Source organism: Mesitornis unicolor, unplaced genomic scaffold, assembly GCF_000695765.1.
Source record: "Mesitornis unicolor isolate BGI_N332 unplaced genomic scaffold, ASM69576v1 scaffold28396, whole genome shotgun sequence".
Lineage (NCBI taxonomy): Eukaryota > Metazoa > Chordata > Aves > Mesitornithiformes > Mesitornithidae > Mesitornis > Mesitornis unicolor.
In genome coordinates, this window is record NW_010192133.1 from 29499 (window position 1) to 51097 (window position 21599).

The following is a 21599-nucleotide window of genomic DNA, read 5'->3' on the forward strand; positions in this document are numbered from 1 at the left end:
AACTGCTCCAGGTTGAAGCCCTCCTTTTGCCCCCCATCTTTCTTTGGCCTTGACAGTGGGGAGGCAGGGAAGAAGATGACAACCTTTAACTTTTCTATTTTTTTTTTTTTAAACATACCTGTAAATTCTCTGTTCGCGTCTCTTCAATGACCTGAGATGTTGTGGGCCAAGTTAATACTCCAGGTACAATCTTGTGATTAACCATAGTTTGCGATTTCATGAACTGATCAAGTGCATCTGAAAATCTGAAGTTTGAAAGAGGTACAACATGTTCAGATCAGAATACCTTCTACATGGCCTGCAATACTTTCACGATTCATTTTATGATCCACGGAAAAAAAATGGTAACTGTAAGAGTATGTGGAATGAACGAGCACCAGTGAAAGAGGGAGTTAAAGGAGTCTCAGAAACACTGTATTGCTTATCGCTCTTGGAAAAAAATTTTGGCTAATAAGTGTTGCAGTAACCAAGGTTAAAGTTTAATTTGTTGTGAACTGTATTCTTGGAGATTTTGATATATTACCTATTGAAATGCTGTGTGTTAGGATTCTAGGAAATTAGCAACCTAGGTAATGTAATGTTAGCAATTATAACTATTAGTTACTGTGTTTAAGAAGCTTATTTTAGGAAACTAAGGAAACTCACTATAGAGACCAGTTAACAGAAGAACTGTCTCCAGAACCGGGTAGAGCCAGTTCTGCAGTTTGAGCAAGAGCCAAGAAGCTACTGAGTCGGCGCAAGAACAGAAGGTTACTAGCGGTGACCAAGAGGAACCTTCGGCCTTCATCCCCGCAACCACTGTCGACCACCACCAGGAAGCACTGCACAAGCGCAGAGGGAGAAGAACTAATTTTAATGCGAAGCGAGGACAGGTAATGCACATGTATAGGCGTATTGGGAAACCTTATGAATATGTAACCCTTTGCTGTATATAAGTGAGGTGAACTGCAGCACCCGGCGTGCATGATCTGGAGGAACTTCCTCCGTGCTGCCCATGCGTGAATAAACGTACCTACTTTACAATCTTAGAGATTGTGGGGTTTGGTTTTGTATCCACACGTCACCTGGTCCATTAAATTATCTGTTTAAGGGCTCTTCAGCAGAAAAGACTCAAGGTGCGAGGCAGTAAGCCAGCCTGGGTAAGGGGCCCAGAGGTCATGCATGGACTCTGAACATATGCTTTTAGATATTACCCATGAGGAGGGTTTCATGTTTGACATCAAACATATTTCTTTTGGCATTGTATTTGGTTTATGTGGCAAGGCTGGGGGTGGGCAGGGGCTAGTGCTGCAGGGGCAGCCTCTGTGAGGAGAGGCCGAAGCTGCCCCATTCTGGACAGTCAGTTCCAGTTAGCCCCAACAAGCCCACCACAGGGCACAGCTGAGCCCCTCAGGGTAAGAAAGGACAAAACATACTGCATAGCTCTGAGAAATAAGGGGAAAGAAGTGTGAGAAACACAGTGGAGAAGCCCCATGCTGCAGCAGAGGAGTGTGGAGGAAGGAGCAGCTCTGTTAGACTGACCACAATCCCCATTCCCCACCCCCCTGCACCACTCTGGGGAGGAGGAGGTAGAGGAGTCAGGAATGAGGGAGTGAAGTTGAGCCTGAGATAAAGGCAGGGTAGGGAGGAGGTGATTTTAAATTTTTTACTTTGTTTCCCACCATCCAACTCTATTTAAACAGACAATAAATTAAACTATTCTTCCTCAAGTTGAGTAAGTTCTGCCTATGACTGTAATTAGCAAGTGATCTCCTATCTCAAGCCCGGGGCTTTTTCATCTTATTTTCTCCTCCTCTCCCCTTGGAGAGGGGGAGTGGGAGCACAGCTGGGTGAGGGTCTGGCAGCCACCCAAGGTCAACCCACCAGAGGCATTAGGGGGGATTTTGATTAAGTAGAGCAATGCAGTGATACACTGAAATCACAACACGAGCGTAACATAGCAATTGCAATACACAGTTGAACCGACACAAAGGCAAGGCCCACGACTGGTCTCTATATGCTTACCGTCAGGATGGTGAGAAGAAATACCACCAGGAATACGTGGGTTGAAGCCAGCTCGAGCCCTTTGCTCTCAGGCTTATTAGCTGTCCAGTTTCTGCACTTTATGTTCGGCTGAGCCCCCCTCTCCCCATACTGGTCTGGCCAGCTCAGGAAGACATTACTCTTTACCTGTCTCAGGGAACCCGATGACTCACTGGTGCAGCTGCCTTATCTAAAACCAAGGTTACCCACCAGACTCCCTAGCATTGAGATAAGTTAATCTCTTTATGATACATTTTTCCCTGAGATCATCAGTTTTTGCCCTTCTTCTGCAAGCTCTCCTCCACTGCAGGGATGCACTGGTTGGTCATATCCCTGTGCCCTGGAGTACACTCGATTCAGCAGCTTTCACTAGATCCTTAGCGGTAATAAACTTAAAAGTCATAATAAATCTGTCTGATGTTAATTTAGCGATTAATAAAGAATAACTAATACACACACACCCCCCACACACGGTTTCTCAAATGAAAATATTTTCTTGTATCAAATGTATCTTTATCTTATATTTGTATCTTAATATTTGTTTCTTTATCTTATATTTCTATCTTTATATTATACCAACCTGTTCTGCCTGAGGTATACTTTTCCAATTCCGTAGTATGCCAAACAACCAAATCTTTCTTCCTGGTACTGTTCAATTATTTTTTTAAACTCATCTTCAGCCTTTGCCAATGCCTTCAAAAAAAATTTAAGACAAAAATATGTCACACTTTGCCAGAAGCTTTTCATGTTTCAGAGTGGGTCAGCGTGCCCTATCCTTTGATCAGTCTTATGACAGTAAAGGATGTTAAGCAACCTTATCATCACACACAAAGGCTTCCCTTTTTTAAAAAAACTGAAACTTATTCTGTAAACATGGGCTCCCTCTGAAATAATGAAATTACAAACACCCACACATTTTTAAATTCATTGTAAGAAACGGAATATTTTTAAACACTGCAGGAAAAAAAGCCCAAAATAAACCTCAAACAAACCTCAGAAACCCCAAAGAACCCACACTTCTGTTTAGGTGTTTTCCAGAACCCAAAGCATTCTCTTTCTCTTGTTTTAGGAGCAGAATGTTTGTGCTAGAAAGACTAGTGCATAACCACATTACAACAAAGTAAAAGAAAAATAACTGACTACATTAATACTTAGGAATCTCATTTGAAAGCCTAAAAAGAAATTTTATTTGGTAGCCTAATTTATCCAAATCCATTAAAGATCTAGTCCCAGATACGAAAAATGTATGATTCTAAAATGTGACAAAAGCTTTTCCTCCCCACTTATTTCATGCCTGTTAAGAGACAAAAATGGATGGCAAACTACCTGAAAAAAATAAATAAAATAAAAAATAAAAGCAATAGAGCAGCTTAGTGTCATACCTCAGGTTGTCCTATTCCAAGAAGAGCAGTGGCATGTCCATAGATGATTACGACATAATTAATACGAAGACTCATTTGCTGCAAATAGAGTCAAATTACAGTAGTAGCACACACAAAGCCACTTTGCTGGTAACATTACTGCTTAGTGCTAACTGAAGATCTTCACTACAACAGTCAGGGAACTCTTTTCTCATCCTTCTTACCATAGCATCTACCCAGATTTGCATTACAAATAGGATTAAAAGGGACTGTTAACTACCACTTTACTGCTGGTCATTTGGCACCCCGATACATTTCCAAGTGATACATTCTGAAACGACTGCTCTTAGAAATGCTGTAACTACAGACCTTACTTACTATGTTGACATCATGCAGTACAGTGTGTTTTTGCTATATTTCATGTTCAGAATGGAGCAGGTTTTTTCTTGAGTTTTTTTTTCTTTTTTCTTTCCTTTGTTGTTTTTTTTTTTTTTTTTTACATAAAAATCACCCCTTTCTCATCCTTCTTCGTTCTCATAAACTAGGTCACAATTCCAGGTGGACTGGTGCATTACTTGCTTGCACAGACTTGTGGGCACAGCAATAGCCCTCATTAAAACGGAAGCTTGAAACACAGCAGTGCATGTGTACACACACTGTCACACAAAACTTAATACTACAGTACAACAATTTAAGAAACCTAGGATGACAAACAGGTCAATGGCTGATTGGCTAAACATATACACAAAACTTCACATTTTTTGCCTGAGTTATCTGACCTGAAGAATATAAATTCTTTTTACCCTACCTTATTATGAATAAAGGTTAAGTTAACAATGGACAGTAGTTCCTTATCAAATAAGATATTTGATAAGAGTATCTCATCTTATTCTTATAAGAATATTACTTTGGTAAATATTTTTTAGATTGTATCTAGAGATGCACAAGTACGCTGAACATTAGAAAAATCCATCCTTTGCTACTATGTTGGGTTTTTTAAATTCTGCCCTCATTTGTAAGCTCCTTGGCATACTTATCAGTGAAACACTTGGCAGTGTAGTCAACGCCACAGGCAACAACTCAATAACAATGACTACTCTGGTGGAAGAAAAGAATGAAATGCTGTATTGAAAGCATAAACTTCAGTTACTTTAATAAACTAAGTTATTCCTCTCAGTTTACCTTTAATTCTGAAGTATGCAAAATGCTCAACAACTGTGAAAAGGCTTGTTCAGCACTGAGACACCGCTGGTCCATCAAGGCTGTATAACCATCTCGAACAAGGGATTTAACTTCTTCTGGCAACATAGTTAAATCTGCCTAAAATATTCAGGAAAACAGTAAGTCCCCAAGAAAACAGCCTTTTCCTTTTTTCTTTTCTAAAGCAAGATATTTGCTAAAACTCTTACCCAACAGACAACTTAAAATTATGGACTTCCTACAGTTTTATCACAATCTCACTTTTAAAGTAGCAAATCAGGTACATTTTTATAAAACTCTGTTTAAAATTCAACTTCTAAAAAACTTAAGATTTTCATTGACTTATTGCTGCTAATCTCTTAGAAATTTAGGGTTCTAAGTTTAGATCCATTTCTCTTCAGAAAGCTTTGAGTTTAGTTCAAGCAACATTTTAATCCTCCTTACATATTAAAAAAAAAAGCAAACAAACAAAACCAAAACAAAACCCAGACTTACGCTTTTCCTCACTTGTACACTCCATTCTGTGTACAAACATTTCTGAAAAACCCCAAGAACCACTTCCTTCTGCCTACACTCTCTCTCCATTTTGGTTAATAGTTAACACTAGAAGGCTATGTTATTAGCCTTTCACTGCAGATACTTCCTGAAGTCTGTGGGCGTTTACAGCACTGAGACTGCAAATCAAGACAAGCAGTTCCAGAATTAGGAACTTCTATTCCCTTGGTTGAAACACTAAAATAAAATCAGCTTTGAGAAGCAGATCATTGTACCAGGGTAGAATTAATGTGACGATTTAAGAAGCAACTCTGACACCTACTCCTGAAATCGTAAGCAAAAGCCAAAGAATAACAGGGTGGGCAATCTGCATATTTTAGGCCACTACCTCATTTCAGTATGAATTAATCTTCAGTATGAAGTAATCCTGCTTTACAAGTTTTTCATTAACTGCCCCTTTTTTTCCCCCTCCATATGTTAACATTTCAGCCTGGGATTCTGAAGACCAAAAAAGACAAACATAAGAAAACATCCATGATGTAATGGCAGTGATAAACAAAAGTGGCAGGGACAGTGGAAACTACAAATAGATACAAAAAAGACCAAAATGCCAAAATAAGTTAATGAAAAAAATGATTAAGACTCATTTTAATTTCCTAGACCTACTGATATAAGGTAATGCTGTCAGAGCAGGTAGTTACAGAACAGATCAAGTCGTATTAATTTAATATTAAGTTAGCGTTAAGCTACATGACATATGAAGCTGACTAAGCCAACTAAAAACATTACTTTCAGTACTAGGAATGCCTTACCAAAAAGGTATTTTAAAGGAAATAAGGGGTCTTTCTTCACGCAGAACCTGCACTTTCTCCTGAATCCAGTTTTGTCTTATGTTGTAATTGGAACAGATATTTCTGGTATCTACCTCCCCAGATTAACACAGAGGAAATGGTTAATTATGTACATCCCCATGATATCATTCAAGAACTCTGGAATACTCATCATTCACTGCTGATAAGTCCAAAGAAAGAGAATTCTCAATTCATTAATTTTAGTGTTTTAAACAGCCGTTCAACAAAACATTCTATGATTATTTCCAAATGTATGTGTCAAACCCACACAAACATATTTAGTCAGAACTTTTGAATGATTCCCAGCAATTCTGATAGTTTTTCTTACAAATTAAGATGCAAGCGAGCTATATTACTGATGTGGTTTTAGCTAAGTTATTCCATGACTACTCTGAGTTTTGTTACAGTGATTTCCAGAGTGAGGTCTTGGAAGAGAAGCAAAAGAAAACAACCAGCAACGAGACAGTGTAAGTCAGTACAACCACATAATCTTTGTCTCCTGATAAAAGTCAGGCTAAGAATGAAGTGTTACATTTTTTAATGAATCAAGACTTTGGACAGTGTTACTAAAAGGTAACAAATTATTTACAGTTAAGGTTGCATGCTAATGAACTCTCAATTACCTGTTGCACAGTACAGAGGAGTTTATCTTGGATGGCTTTAGAGTCTGTCTTCAAATCAAGGTGATCTCTACAAATAACAGGAAAGACAATGGCATTGTGAGTTTGTGCATGTACTTTATATGTAATCTTATTTTCAAGAAACAGAAATTCCTGTGCTTTTATCAACTACAGCACATCTGCCTACATGCTAGAGATTATTATGGCACAGTTTCACAATTGCAATAACAAGTACTAAAACACTATCAAGGATTATTATGCTATTCATGTAGTTCATACACTTCTGGCTGAGGAATCACCAGGGCTACAGTGAAGTAGCAGCCTTCTCCATCGTTTTGTTTTCTTTTATCTTCTCTACCTTATTATCAGCTGAATTGATCTTATGAATAGGTAGAATAGGTGACCAGAGAACTTCCCTATACCAGAGGCATCAGGAGCAGTTATAAGAAGGTGCTTAAGCCTCTTTCTCCTTCTCTACTCTTCCTAAGTAGTAGATCCTTTATCCTAGCACAACCACCACTTAAAATCAAATAAAGTAGCAGTGATGCATGGTGGGAGCAGAGAGAGCAAAACAGAGAGGAACAGAACTGTTCTTCCCAGCTCTTCCCTTCCACTGCTGCAGTAGAATCACAGAATCACAGAATATTAGGAGTTGGAAGGGACCTCGAAAGATCATCCAGTCCAACTCCCCTGCCAGAGCAGGATCACCTAGACTAGATCACACAGGAACACATCCAGGCAGGTTTTGAATGTCTCCAGAGAAGGAGACTCCACAACCTCTCTGGGCAGCCTGGTCCAGTGCTCTGTCACCCTCACAATAAAGAAGTTTTTCCTCATGTTCAGATTGAACCTCCTATGCTCCAGCTTGCTCCCATTTTCCCTAGAAAGGCCATACACAACTAGAGAACAGAGTAAGTATAATGAAGAGGCAAAGTATTGCTTAACACTTCAAACTAAATCCTCAATACTAAGAATGCTAGTCAACACTTAATGCTACTATACAGCCTTTTGCTAATATTCATTCAGCTCTGTCCTGCATTTGAAGTCATCAAACACTCATCACCTGAGAAATTCTTTAGTCTCAGAGTATTCCCTAGACTTGAGAAAGCCAGGCAATCTGCTAACTGCAAAAATGGAGATAAGATCATAACTACTGTGCACCTCACTTGTTGAGAAATAGCACGGGTTTTTAATAGCTCTAAAACTTCCCCATGAGAGAACAAATATGTAGATGGTTCAGTTACTTCAAAGAGGATTTGTTCCCATAGTGAATTCTAACGTTTTTCTCCCTCTTAAAGTGAAAGGAGAACAATGTCAGTAGCAACCCAGTTAAATAACATAAATGACCTGTCCTGTGACAAAGTTTCAATTGTCCAAGTTACAGTGGTATTCAAAAAGTTATGGAAAAACAAAAGGATAGCACTGTAATAAATAGAGATTAAAAGATGGTAGGTTTTGTGGTCACGCTTACATCAGAACTGGGGATAATCAGGTTCAGCTCTCAGGTTTCCTAAAGGCTTGGATTCTTCTACATGAGAAATCTGCCTTTTAAACTTATCACTTAATGGAAACTTTCCTATTTTAATGTAAACAGCTTATTTTGTTGTACCCCTCATCTGTTTTTAATCACCCTAAACACAATTAAAAACCACTAGCTGAAGAAGCATACAAGCAAGAAAGCACAGTCAGAGCTTCGTTTATCTGATTTCACAGCTCAGGTTAAAACACTGAAAGCTTCTATCTCTATGTGGCCTTAAGTCATCACTTCCCTTAGTTACCTTACAAATACGTCAGTAGTAACATTTCTTTACTCCTTAAATATCTATTAGATGAGGAAATGTGTTGGCATATGCAATCACTTATAAATGCAACAATTTCCCAAACCTGTTTGGAGCACATTGGCCCCAGCATCACTAACAAAAGAAGTTATTTCCAAACTTCATTTTAAATGTTGCAACAGACAGAAGCATAATTTTTGTCCATAAAATCTACAGTGCTTTCTATCTCAACTACTTCAATGTTGGTCCTAAACCATCAACCATACTCATTTACATTTACCATGTTCTACAGGAAGAATTAATGTTCTTAAAATTAGACACTGACATGCTTTAAGTGAACATTCAAGTCTATAAACAACTACAGGACTCTAAGTAAAAGTTCTTTTCTAGTATTCAGTTCTGAGACTGACTTAAAATGCAGTTAAAGCTCTTCTTAATAAGCATATAAAGTAACAAAGAAGTCTTCAAAATTATTTGCTACAGGGAGTAGAGCTAGTACAAAGAGGCCTTGAAAATAAGACAGAGCTTGAGTTACATTGTGGTGTAAGTTTGAATGTAACAATTGGAACAAGATTCCCATTATCTTTGCTGTCCAGGAAGCACATTTTTTGTTACGACTATACTCTGTGACTCGCTTTTGGAAAGTAGCTTTTAAACAGTGGTTATCAAAATTATGCCTCCATTTACTACAATTCAACTCAGCTTTGTAAAATATTTAGTTTTCAAGTAACAACTCAGAATCTTTGTGAAAACTGGAATTCTGTGAACTTTAATCAGCTATCTCAGCATCCGCTGTATCCTGAAGAGTATGTAAACAGTGTAAACAAAGCAATTAGCAAAAAGCAAGCAGCAAGGTGAAGTTGCATTAATTCCTTAAACGCTACTTAACATAACTCAAAATAATAATAAATTTTTTTTAAAAATCAGTAAAATTTCGTACCTCATCTTTTCAGACTCATCAGGCTTGGTTTTTGGCCTCCCTTTGTTTTGATGACTTTGGCCTGGAATAAGAAAAAAAAACTATTTCAAACAAAATGATCATCACCTAAAACAAAAAAGGGGAAAAAGAAAGCACTCACGGAACTCACGTTTTGCTTCATAAATAACAAGATGTTAAACATTTACATTAATGAAAACTAACACAATTGAAAAGTTTTTTTAAAAAGCCACCTCTGACTCTTACAATATGAATTGGATAATATTTTCATTAATTACTATAGGATTAATAAAATCCTATAAAGGGGAAAAGATACTTCAAATAAACAGAAGAACCTTAAAATTCTGTAAGATACAATCTGACCCTACAACACCATAAACTAAGATAAAAGTGGACTCCAAGCTAAAGAAATCAGTGTGTTATACAAAATCATAGTTGGTATTACTCACTATTAGTCTATAACTAGAATTTTTAAAGGGAATAAGAGATCACTATGGATGTTCCAGTTTGACTACAGAAATTTTACAGAAAGAGTCTGCTACTTCAAAAATACATTGCCAAAGGAGTTAAGTTCAACCCATGTTCATCTTAGAAATGTAAACATGAGTCAGATTGAGACGAACATCCCTGATTATAAACCAGAAGAAGTTTGACGATGTGGAAATACCAGATCACAAAAGACAAGAAAGACTCTTATCATGTGAAACTGATTCATTTCTAACCCTGAAACTTAACATCAAAGACTTAATACAAAATACTTCACTAATACACCTTACCGTTCCAGGGATCTAACGCTGTCATTGGTTAGTTACTGGGCTCTACAAGCTGAGTAAACAATTCCCTAATAACAAGGAAGCAGAAAACAGACTCTAATACTGTACTGTAATTGGTCAGAAACAGGAGCTATTAGCTGGAAAATAACCTCTCGACCGTTTTCTGTGGAACTGAAACATAACATTAGGCACTTGATTGTGCATATGCACGCTCATGATTAAGTCAAGAGGTTTTTAATTTTAAGAAATTTAAGTTAGTACTTTATAAGGCATTAATGACTGACTCAACAGCAACAGGGACAAAATTCACTTACAGGAGAGCTGCCTACTAGTAACCGGAAAATTAGACAAGCAAGGCAAAAACCAGCATTCCTGGACTGGTAAGGAACCAACAAGCAGCTAATTCAGTGGCAGAACTGGTGAGCACCACACATTGTAGATATTCCTTACCACACACGCTAAGTTGAAGGGGCACGGAGCAGCAGATTTTGCTAGTTAAACCTAATGGATTTTACAAGGCATAAGGGAATATTGCCTTTTGCCTCAGCTGCCTGTTCCAAGAGGCGGTAGTTCCAGCTATAATCTTTCAGACACAGTTTAGGAGGCAACTGTGGCTTCCTAATACTGGACACAGCCACACAAACAACATAACATCCAGCACCTGGATGCAACCTATTCGAGCACTGCAACCCAAACATAAGGTACAGCTACTTAAATCATTAAAGAGTGCTTGAAATACTATTATGCTTATGCTGAACTACCATAAAATCAAATTCCAAAAAAAGGGTTATTAATTTTATATGTAAAGTTTCAGTAACTACCTATGCTTAAAAATGTTTGTTTCAAGATACTCAGAGAAGTATTTTATATAATTAGATAAAAAATACTGAAAGACACTGATTGCGGGGAAAAAAAAAGCCATCAACCCCTTTGAGTAATCTCACTCAAGCCAGTGGAAGGTTTCATATGTTTATTTCTCAAGTTAAACTGTACGCATACACACTTCATGCCTTGTGCCACAAGTTATTTTTCATTAAAAAGTACTCAGTGATATAAAGTTTAAATAATCAGAACAAAAATCAAGTGTTCAGAATTATTTCATGAACCATTTCTTAAAACTGTCACACAAGAGTCTGAATAGGTGTCTGCTGAAACAGTTGATACACATCAAAAATTCTACAGCTATGCTAATAATCATCACAAATTTCTCATAAGAGACAGCTAAATTATGGAAAACAATAATCCTTTTTAAAGGCAGAAAACACTTCAGGTATATCATCAATTTACCATTCAGAGATACAGATATATTACCTTTTCTTCACTATATAGGTTCCTTTGCCTTAATGACCTGATCTATCATTCAAAATGAAAGCTTAATGAAGATAGAGGAATACAAGCCTTCCCTCTCACCATCAGAAGAAAGATTTTATCAGCACTGTCTTTTCACTGAACGATGCCGTTTGGCAAAACTGATTTCAGGAAAATTTCCTATAGAAACTACTACTCCCATATATGACCCAACTTAAAAAAAAGATACTACTTCCAGATTATTTAAAAAATAATTTTAAATAAAAGTAAGAAACAAACCCTACTGAATATTAGTTAAAATACTTAAGGAGCTATATTAATTCAACAGCAAACATGATTCACTTACCCCACAACCATTTTAATATATTAGTAGAAGTAGTATTGCTTTTGCTAGACATTCCCATTAGGAGCAAACAAAGATATTTAACAGATATGTACACATGCTCAAAAAAACAGTACATGCAAACAAAAACTGAAAAGAAAAAGGACTGTAGCTTTAAGATAAAATACAGTGGCATAAAGTTCCTTTACATGAAATGTCCTGCAAGTCTTAAGCCTTTAAGTGAACAAAGGCTAAGAAAAAGAAAGCTATTCTTCCCCACCCACAGTAAACTTGTATCAGCCAGCCTTCCAGAGCATAACTCCTCCTTTCAAATCAAAGCCAAACCAAACATTTTCTTGTAAGTCAGTACTGACAAAATAAGTATGAGGGGGAGAGGAGGAGGAAGGAAGAACAGAAAAAAAAAAAAGCATGAAATCAGCATAGGTGTTTTTTTTTTTAAATGACACATTTGATGCAACATTTCACAGTCCTATGACCTCTTTAGCCTAGGAGAACTTTCAGTTCTCTCCCAACATTCAGACTCTCATTATCCCTCTTCCCTCCTTAACCTCTAAAAATCAGCTCTCCTTCTGATGCCCTGCTCCTTCACCAGTATCAGCAGCACAGGCAGCCTGTAAACCCCCTCCCCAACATGGGCAGCAAGACCCTGCCTGCATTATTCACGTAAAATAAGATTCTCTCAAATCCTACTAGTGCTGGGCAGTGTAACTCTTACCCACGTTCAAAAGGCATCTGCATGAGTTGGTCTTGCTGCCAGGTGAGCTGGATGCCAAGTGTTCCTATCAGTGTTTGCTATCAGTGATCAGTCAGGTTGCCACATGGGTGCATTGCTGCTGAACTTTTCCCCTGCCTCAATAACGCAATTTTAAAGTGTGTTGTCAGACTCCATTACTATTTGGACCACACCTTCTCACTCAGGAAAACTCCTGGATTCACTTAATTGTCACTGGCTTCAAACTCATTCAAAATTCCCTATAACTTCCATGCATCTCGTATTTTGCTCCTTCACACCATCTATGTGTAGTTCCTCAAAACCGATTTGTCTTCCAGAGCTTCCCCTTTCTAAAACCCTTCTCTGATTTATGCTTTCTGCATTAAGTTCCTTCAACATTTTATATTTTATTTTTATTATCCCACCACATAACATCTTTTAACTCTTCTTTTGCAACCTTTCCCACATTGTTCACCTCCCAATAAATCCTTTAATTTTTCAAGATGTTTGTATATGTCTGTAAGGAAACTTTTAACAGTCTAAGGCTGGACTATGAGACTGAAGACCAGTTTCAATTAAAAAAGAGGAAGCATGAATGTACTAAAGGGTGCATGGCTCTGCCTTCTAGCTAACCACAGAATACCAATGAGGAAGATGACCGAAACTGCTGATGCATTTCGAGAAAGTCAGCCAAGGGTAAATTAGACAAGGGTCTGCATGACCTCCGACTCAAAAGGCATAAAGGGTTGATGCTGTCCTTCCCCCTCCCACACAAGTGTAGAGAGTGGAGTAATTTGTCAGCATGCAAGATATTCTCATCAACCAATTGTTGAAGTTACTTGACCAGAGTCACTGGCTATTCCCTAACCTGGCTACAAAAAGGGGCTGCCAAGAATAAGTCTTTGGAGAAAAGGACTATATGATGGACCCCAGGACTTAAATCCCTCCAGCTGGCTACTGTGAGTATTGATTCTTGATCAGCTCCTTACTGCTGTATGTTAAAGACACTTAACATAGTTACTCACACAGGTATTAGTGAGCTAACACGCTTTGTTAGGATTGAGAATGAGAAAAAAAAAGCTTTGGTTTATTATTTTCATTTTATTCATTTGGGTTTTATATTTCTCTTTTTCTTTTCTTGTGACAAATTGCTATTGTTTTGATTCTACAAATTGTACTAATAAGGGGAATTGCTAAATTGAACCTCCATTGACTTCTGGAGTAGTCTTGAGATCAAAAACTTGGTTCACAGCTCTTCTCTTGTAGGAGCATAAGGTTTCTAACCTCGTGACAATGTCCAAAGTCCCCAAAAGCGAGACCACTTCTTCTACCGCTCATTTAAAAATAATATTTCATAATAATATCTTCACTGGTTACCCAAAATAAAATTTTGAAGTGCTCTGCATTTTGGCACCTGCTCAGCTAAGTATTTAAGCATGCAAAACCCAAAGAACAGTACGGCTGGGCACCAAGGACTTCAGACTGTTGCATGGTCAGGACTAGAAGGATGCACTGTCTTGGAGGTCACAACTTTGAATATAGCATGAGCATGCAGCTGGTCTGGATCCAGTGGGAGTACTCCATACAAACATTACAAATCAGAACAATTTCCAAGCATCAGATAATATCTCATGCTTTCTTCATTACAGCAGGTGATAAAAATACACAGCAAAATTCAGGAAAAGATTTCACTTTGACGATCAGAACTGCTTTAGCTTCACTGTCACCACAGAAAAGTAACTCTGGCGTTGTGAGAGTTTTGGGGGATGGAAGTTCTCTCTATCAAAGGGCTGGGTTTGGTTTTCTTGTTGTTCAGTAAAAAGATGCACTATGAGTAAATCGTAAGACCAACTTATTATACTTCTTAGCTAAAGATCCACTCTGACAAATATTTTGTGGCCTACTTTCTCTCTAACTGCAGAGTTATTTTCTTAAGGATTTATATGCAGCTTTTAGTAATCACAAATGAATTATGAATACTGGAACTACCCACACACTTCTCTAAAATTTAGGTCTTTTTAGATCCCGTACCTGTCTCAGAAGGAGGGAAAGCATTTCTAACTTGTGACTCAGCATTCCACTTTTTAGTTCATTTCAATTCTGAATTCATCCATGTAACGTAGATTCAAACTACAAAAGCATGAAGCAAGTAAGACAGAAATACAAGAGAGAAGTAGTATCTACGTGACTGCATGCTAACAGGAAGAGTGAAACATGATAACCTACTGTTGTGAAGATAACACGAGATACACTTTTGCTTATTAATAGCGGCAACAGCAAGGGAAGAACCGATCCGGACTTGATACATAACAAAAATGAACTCACTTGGTGGAAGCTCTGGAGGCCAACCTTTGCTTTCTGTTCTTTGGATGTCAGTCACCTAATGACAAATACGTTAGTTTGGTTTTACAGAGATAGCAAAAAACCAAATAGATACTGCTTACTAAAGTTAAACAAAGAAATCACAATAATAATACAGTATATGATGTCTCCAATCAAGATGTAAAGAAAAATCATTTCATGAATCAGAGTGACTTTGTGCACTTACTTTTTTACCCAAAACTCGTATCAATTTATATTACCCACTAGTCTGATAAATACTAGCTTTTTTTGCAGTAATAGTAATCACAGAGGAAGACAAATTTACACAGACCTACATTATGAAGATTTTTATAGCATAAAAGCAGACAAAAGCTTTTGTAAGACAGGAAAATAACCTTTAAGCGCTTCCCTATGTGTTCCATAAATATCTTTCTTTTTCAACAAGCTCCAACTTTCGTTTCCTTTGCTTTGCCCTTGTACATTGGTTTCATTTTCCCCACTAACACGTCATCTTTTTTTGATGCCCCACCCTCCTGTGAAACCTGAAAGGGTTTTTTCACATCTGTGTGCTAAATTAGTTTGACCTTGCTACTAGATTCACATTATCTATCATCTTGCTTTATACATTCTATAGTGTATTTATAACACACATTATAGGCTAAATTATAGCAAACAATTTATTAATTATCTTACAGTAATTATGGTAAAGACAGCCTGAGAGAGGTACAAATGTTTGCTTGTTAAAACTGTCTTTGTCTCAACTCACAAGTTTTCTCATTTTTACGCTTAGGATTTTCCTCCCCACCCTGCAGAGGGGAATAAGCAAGCAGCTGCGTGGGGCTGAGTTGCCTACCAGGGTTAAACCACTACCACACAGTGCGCCACTGCACCACCATCCTACTTCAACACCACCACTTTTGTTGCTACTGTTTTGGCAGGTCTTTACACACTCTGGATCTCCCCTGTGACAGTTTCACTTTCTCTTTCAAGCCTCTCTCACCAGTGAAGTTAATAAAAGTAATTTAGTAGAATATTTGTAAACTGTCTTTCAAATTGCAAGAATTAAACTAAACAATTACAAAGGGTGACTAAAATATCACAAGTCTACCTTGCATTTTAGCACTGTACTACACCTGTTTAAAACACACAAGTCACAAAAACCCTAGTTTTAAATGCAATCCAGTTAAGCAGACTATTTAACCAACATTTTTCCCATACAAAAGAAATCTGTTTACAGAGCATGAAATGGTCTATAACCATGCACGTACTTTAACATCAAAATATCAGTGCAAAATGACACGCCACTATGGGAAAAGCCCTGTATATGAATCAATTTCAGCTAAAGCATCTTCCACTGAATTCCATTACAACAGCACTTGTTAACCGAGTCCTTTCCTGAAGCCAAAGGGAAGCCCACACCTGAATGCACACTGACAGGCATGACTTCAGTCTCACTTTCTATAAGCTCAAAGAGACCCCTCTCCTCATAACATACAGCCTCCACCTTCTCAATTGAGCAACCACCTCCTACCTCCTTTCAAATCCAAAGTTATGAACGGAAATTTGGTGGTTAAACATTACAGGAAAAGTGCACTTGGCTAAGGAAGCACACAATTATTAAAACACGGAGGCTGCAAAATTTCAGCCACACCATTAAGTAATATATTCCAGGACAATGAAAAATCAAGATACTCTTAGTCTTGTAATGCCAGCTGTAGCGTAACTTACCTTGGTATTATGTTTATGATGGCAATGATGATCTTTAGACTCAGACTGTGTTTTCTTTCTGTCTTTTTCCATATCTTTTTGTTCTTGAGAGATTAAATGAGATTCTGAAGAAATGCTGCCTCTGATATGTAAAAAGAGAGAACCCCAGTTCTTCCAACGTTGATGTCTTTTCCCCATATTTAAGACATGTAAATGTATCATGAAAAAAGCCAGACAGATACAAGAAGTCTACGCCTCACAGAAGTGTAAGGGCATATCTAAATTATTTGAGAAAATAGCCCTTTTTTGTACCTTCAAATTGCACAGTCCAAGGCCATGCAAAAATATAACCAAAAAAAGCACCATTTTCTATAAAAAGGACAGGAACTGAACTACTGCACATTTTAAAAAAATAAATAAATAATAATGGCAACTAATTACCAAAAAAAAAAAAATCTTGCTCCAGGCCACATTTCATTTGTGCATTGTAGAAGGCAAACAAATTTAAATTCTTCCAGAATTTTCAGGTTTGAAAAAAGCTGATTGGTAGTTTATTTGCTGTACTGTTTTTGAATGACAAATAACACATCACTACAAGTAGACCAATAAAAATAAAGAAGATCTTTCAGAAAAAAGTGTTTAATACAAAAGCTATGGTATATATTGTAACTTAGCTGAATCTGTGACTATGGAATCTCTCTCTCTCTCTCTCTCTCTCTCTCTCTCTCTGAGCAAGGCAAAAAGCACAGAATAGATGTGGCAAAACCAACTTCCTACAAATCAAGATACACAGTCATTTTTACCATTGCCAGAATGTATTTGCTAGCATTCAATTCCCCTAATCAGCTTAATCTCCTAGCGAACTTTATACAGCAAAGTTAACACAAAAAAGTGGGTGTGATGGCACTGACATTTTCAGGCACCAAACTTCCTCAACACCACCATACTTCAAGTTGGGAAGACAAAAAAACATGCAAATGTAACTGTTTCCTGTTACTTCCAACATAGGTAAAATTTAACGCTGAAGGAAACTGCTTAGAAGTGGAACACATCTCAAGATAGCTTATTTAGTTCCCAAAAGTCCTCTTTACTTCTAGGCTGCACTCAGGTTCCAGTTCTGATGAGTTTATTCCTTCCATTTTAATTTACTGATAGATAACAAAATTTAAGCAATATCCAGGCTATGTATTACTTAAATATTACATCAAGCATTACTAATTAGAAAAGCAAACTTGAGATTTTCTTACTTTTTCTCAAGAAGCAACTTCTTCTCTTTCTGCTTATGTTGTTTAATACCTATAGAAAATTATATAGGAATGGGGGGGGAAAGGTATTAGCGAGTTTCAAAGTAAAGTTACCAATGAAGGAATTTTGCTATGTTCAAGGTAGATCTTGAAATCAAAAAAAGTTACCATTGATTTCTTCTAATGTCTTCTTTAACACGTCATTTTGTTGAATAAGATCCTTAAGTCCATCGAGAGCATCCTTGCATAGTCCCTGAGCTCTCTCGTTAGCTTCCAAAGCCAGTTCGTGTTCCCCCAGTAATGACAGTGCCTTACAGAAGTGGTAGTGACCCTACAAGGACATATGTTTGAATTTCAAGTGTCCATTCACACAAATAAGAAAATCATTTATAACCAAAACAACTACAGCAGATAATGCAAAGTAAAATTTAACATACTGAAAAGTTCTCTGTTCCACCCGTTTCAGGTAAAATGATGAATGACCAAAGTTTTCAACTACTTAGCACAATGAAACAGAAAGATAATTCACTGAGAATTGCATCTAGCCTCTGGCTTCAGAAAAGAGCAAATTTGCTTTTTCCTCTAAGCTCAATACTACTTTGCAAATTTTCTAACTATCTCTTACTCTTCTTTAGGCCAAGAATATTGGGAAATACGCACTGGTCATTAATCAGGATTTCTTCTATTGTAAGGACTATGTATATTCTTTGTAAAGCATCGTGAAAACATAGCTATGCACAACAATGTAATAGCATAGTTTTCTTCTGTCTTTACACATGCAGAACACCATGTGACAACACATGTGTCAAAACATTTTTCCTATAAAAATACAAGCAAACTATGTACTTGGCTGACTGAAGCAGAATTCTTAGTCCACAAGGTACTGTGTTCAATCTACTGTCATTAGTGCTAAACGCAGATAAGAACACATCACATCTACCTGGGTCAAACCTGTGAAGGCTCTGGGTTCTTTTGTTTTACAGTACCAGCAAAAGACAATTTTGAAATATATATCTGAAACGAACCTTTGGCCAGTTAGACTTCAAAACAGTGGCTCTTTTTCCATCAGCAAGGGCTTTCCTTAGAGAAAGGAGGGAAAAAGTAGAGGTATTTATTATTTACACTAAGAAAAATAAATCTACAGACGAGATGTACAAGGTACTTTAAAAATACAAAGTGAATAAATGAACAGTTCATTCACCTGTGTAAAGGCACGGTTAGATAACACTTCTTAGCTGAAACTTACCCGGGTTAAAGTGCTACAGTCTCAACTATTCCACTCATCAGATAAATCATTCCCTCCCCTCACCTACTAGGTTTTCCATCATGTCTGCATACGTACCTACTCCTTAACTGAGTTCTAACAAAATGTTCCTTTAAAAAGCAAAGCCTTAATAAAAAAGCTTGAATATTGAAACAAAATATTTTGACAGAAATCATATTAGAGAGTAGTTACATAATAACAGCTAGAGACTTGAGGGTGTAAGTACCAACTGCTGAGCACTGAAAGACAGTAACCTCCCTCCAGAACTCCCAACAACTAAAGCCTAGAGAATACGCCTGACTGACTTTATATACAACGTGTCGTGGAATAACCAGAGGAACAATTTTGGTCTGGTCAGAAGAGAAGCGGACTATCCCTGCAGCTACAGCGGAGAACAGAGAGCAGGCGCGACGGCCTCTGCCGATACCAGTGCTGCCCAAAACAGGCAGTTACAGACTTTATCTATCTCTGGGATATACCACTCGTTCTCCATTGAACTACAGCTATATGGCAGATAAGCAGGATGTAGTAAATTACAACAGAGAGTAGTCCTATATGGATTATTTCAGATAAGGAAGCTTAAAATAACTCACTCCTTCGATAGTGGCATCATGCTGACTCTTTGAGGCCTTTAGAAAATGTCTGCAGCTAGACCTAATTTGAGAGGCCTGTAAAGGCCTATGAGGCCTTAACTATTTTATCTCCAACAAAAGGAAGTGATATAGGGGGAAAAAAAAAAATCTTGTTTCACATGAAAGCGTTCATAAATTGCCTATTCACTACCACTGTTTTTTGTAACCATTATAGCAGGAAAGCTTGTAAAGCAGGATCTGAAGGATGAGAATGAGATGTTCTGTGGTACTGAAAGCTGGATACTAAAAAAAACCTTGGAAGAGACAATAATTTCAAGACAAGAGGAATGTCTTACATAACAAAATTCTTAAGATTTCAGGAAGAATTAATACAGTGAAATTAAAACAAGTTAGAACAACAAAAAATCTCTCCCCCCCCCAGATAAGAGAAACATCAGGTAGTAGCGGCAGAATTCATAGATGTGGCAATACATTTTAAAAAAATTAGTATCAAAAAACCAAAACAGAACTAGTGATTAGAATGAGGGAAATTGTACCATATTCATATTGCAAAGGAAGAAAATGCTTGAGTAAAAGATAAGATAATGGGGTAGAAAACCTCAGGGTCTTAAGAGATTATAAAAGCAGTTGAACAAAGTAATAAAAAAAATGAAGCACTCGTTCTCTAGTGTGTGCTAATAATGCTTTGTTTTCACCCACTCAGTCCTTCCTCCAGTGCCACCTTTCGGCAGCATTGTGCAGTGCTAGGAAAACTGTCCCCAAACACTGTCAAAACATCACAACAGGAGGCAGAGCAGACCTGAATGGTCCTGTGATGTTTCAAAACCAGGGAGGGAACACGACCACTGCCTCTCTTGAGGCTCTGAAAATGAGAGGAAGACATGCGCCTTGGTCAAAGCCATGAACTCTCCAGCAGATGATCTGGAAAACTTCATATAACTGCATAGCCCCATAATACAGTGTTGTCACTGCCAACAGCAGGCTATAAGTTCTGTATGGAGTCTGTAAAGTCTCAGGACTAAGGCTTCTTGGTCTTGCTCAGCCTGAACTGCAGCTTCATCTGTCTGCAGCTTTCTTTTACTTGGTTTAACTGTGACAGCAATTTCTCTAATTGACCAGGTGTCTATGGCTGATTTGTTCTACTTTATCTTTCACAGAATCACAGAATCTTAGGAGTTGGAAGGGACCTCAAAAGATCATCCAGTCCAAGCCCCCTGCCACAGCAGGATCACCTAGACTAGGTCACACAGGAATGGGTCCAGGCGGGTTTTGAATGTCTCCAGAGAAGGACACACTCTTTGTGTGATACAACCATAGATTTTGATGGAATAACTGGTTTTTTACCATCTATATAGAATGAGGTATTTATGACTTCAAAATGATGATGACCTGTAAAGAAATACAAGCCTGATATGACAAAAGAGGCCTTGAGAAGTGGAGACACAGGGTGCAACATAAAAGTGTACAGAAATGAGATGAGATGACAAGAGATGGCGCACAGGCTTGGCACTGGAGATTCCATGGATACAAACAATTCACCAATGGTCAGTTAAAGACATGCCAGACCTAAACAAATATAACCTTAAGAGTAACAAAGAAAGTAACATCCATTAAAAGTGCCAAGTATAGTAACTTCAGATGTAATATGGAGCTGCAGACCAACAAAGACAGAGCAAAAATGTGTTAATAAACACAAAAGTGACCCCAGGTAGATCCCAGAGTGAGGAAGACGAAACCATAAAACCACTTTTCTCCCAGGGAAGGACTCTGCCTGCTGACAGCTCTCTGCTCTCTAACCCCACTGCTACAGGAATTAATCTGCCAACTTTAGTACCCACCCAGAGGAGCAATGGAAGGTTGGCTCTGCATGAAAGGCATACATCCACTTTGCTCATAAGCAAGGTTTTTAGCTTAACAACTGGCTTAAGGAAAGTAACACCCATACGCACAGTGATCTTTTCTTCAAGAGGTTTAATAAAAACCACAATACTTACTCACTGGTACTGAGATTTTTTTTTCCTCTTTTAACCCCCCCCCCCCCCCCCCAACACCCCACTTTAAAACATATA

General features: G+C 37.7%; 1 protein-coding gene across 1 annotated transcript in view; it reads right to left on the reverse strand.

Annotated features, from left to right (window-relative positions):
- Window positions 1–21599, reverse strand: part of TTC3 (tetratricopeptide repeat domain 3) — a 62023-nt gene that overhangs the window by 27225 nt on the left and 13199 nt on the right. Inside the window, exons 10-20 of the mRNA XM_010186974.1 lie at window positions 18699–18753; window positions 17842–18004; window positions 17677–17725; window positions 16415–16571; window positions 14726–14780; window positions 9268–9328; window positions 6553–6619; window positions 4566–4703; window positions 3405–3482; window positions 2603–2715; window positions 119–245 (exon numbers count right to left, since the gene is read on the reverse strand). Coding sequence (XP_010185276.1) covers window positions 119–245; window positions 2603–2715; window positions 3405–3482; window positions 4566–4703; window positions 6553–6619; window positions 9268–9328; window positions 14726–14780; window positions 16415–16571; window positions 17677–17725; window positions 17842–18004; window positions 18699–18753 — 1063 coding nt within the window. The remainder of the gene's footprint in view (window positions 1–118; window positions 246–2602; window positions 2716–3404; window positions 3483–4565; window positions 4704–6552; window positions 6620–9267; window positions 9329–14725; window positions 14781–16414; window positions 16572–17676; window positions 17726–17841; window positions 18005–18698; window positions 18754–21599) is intronic.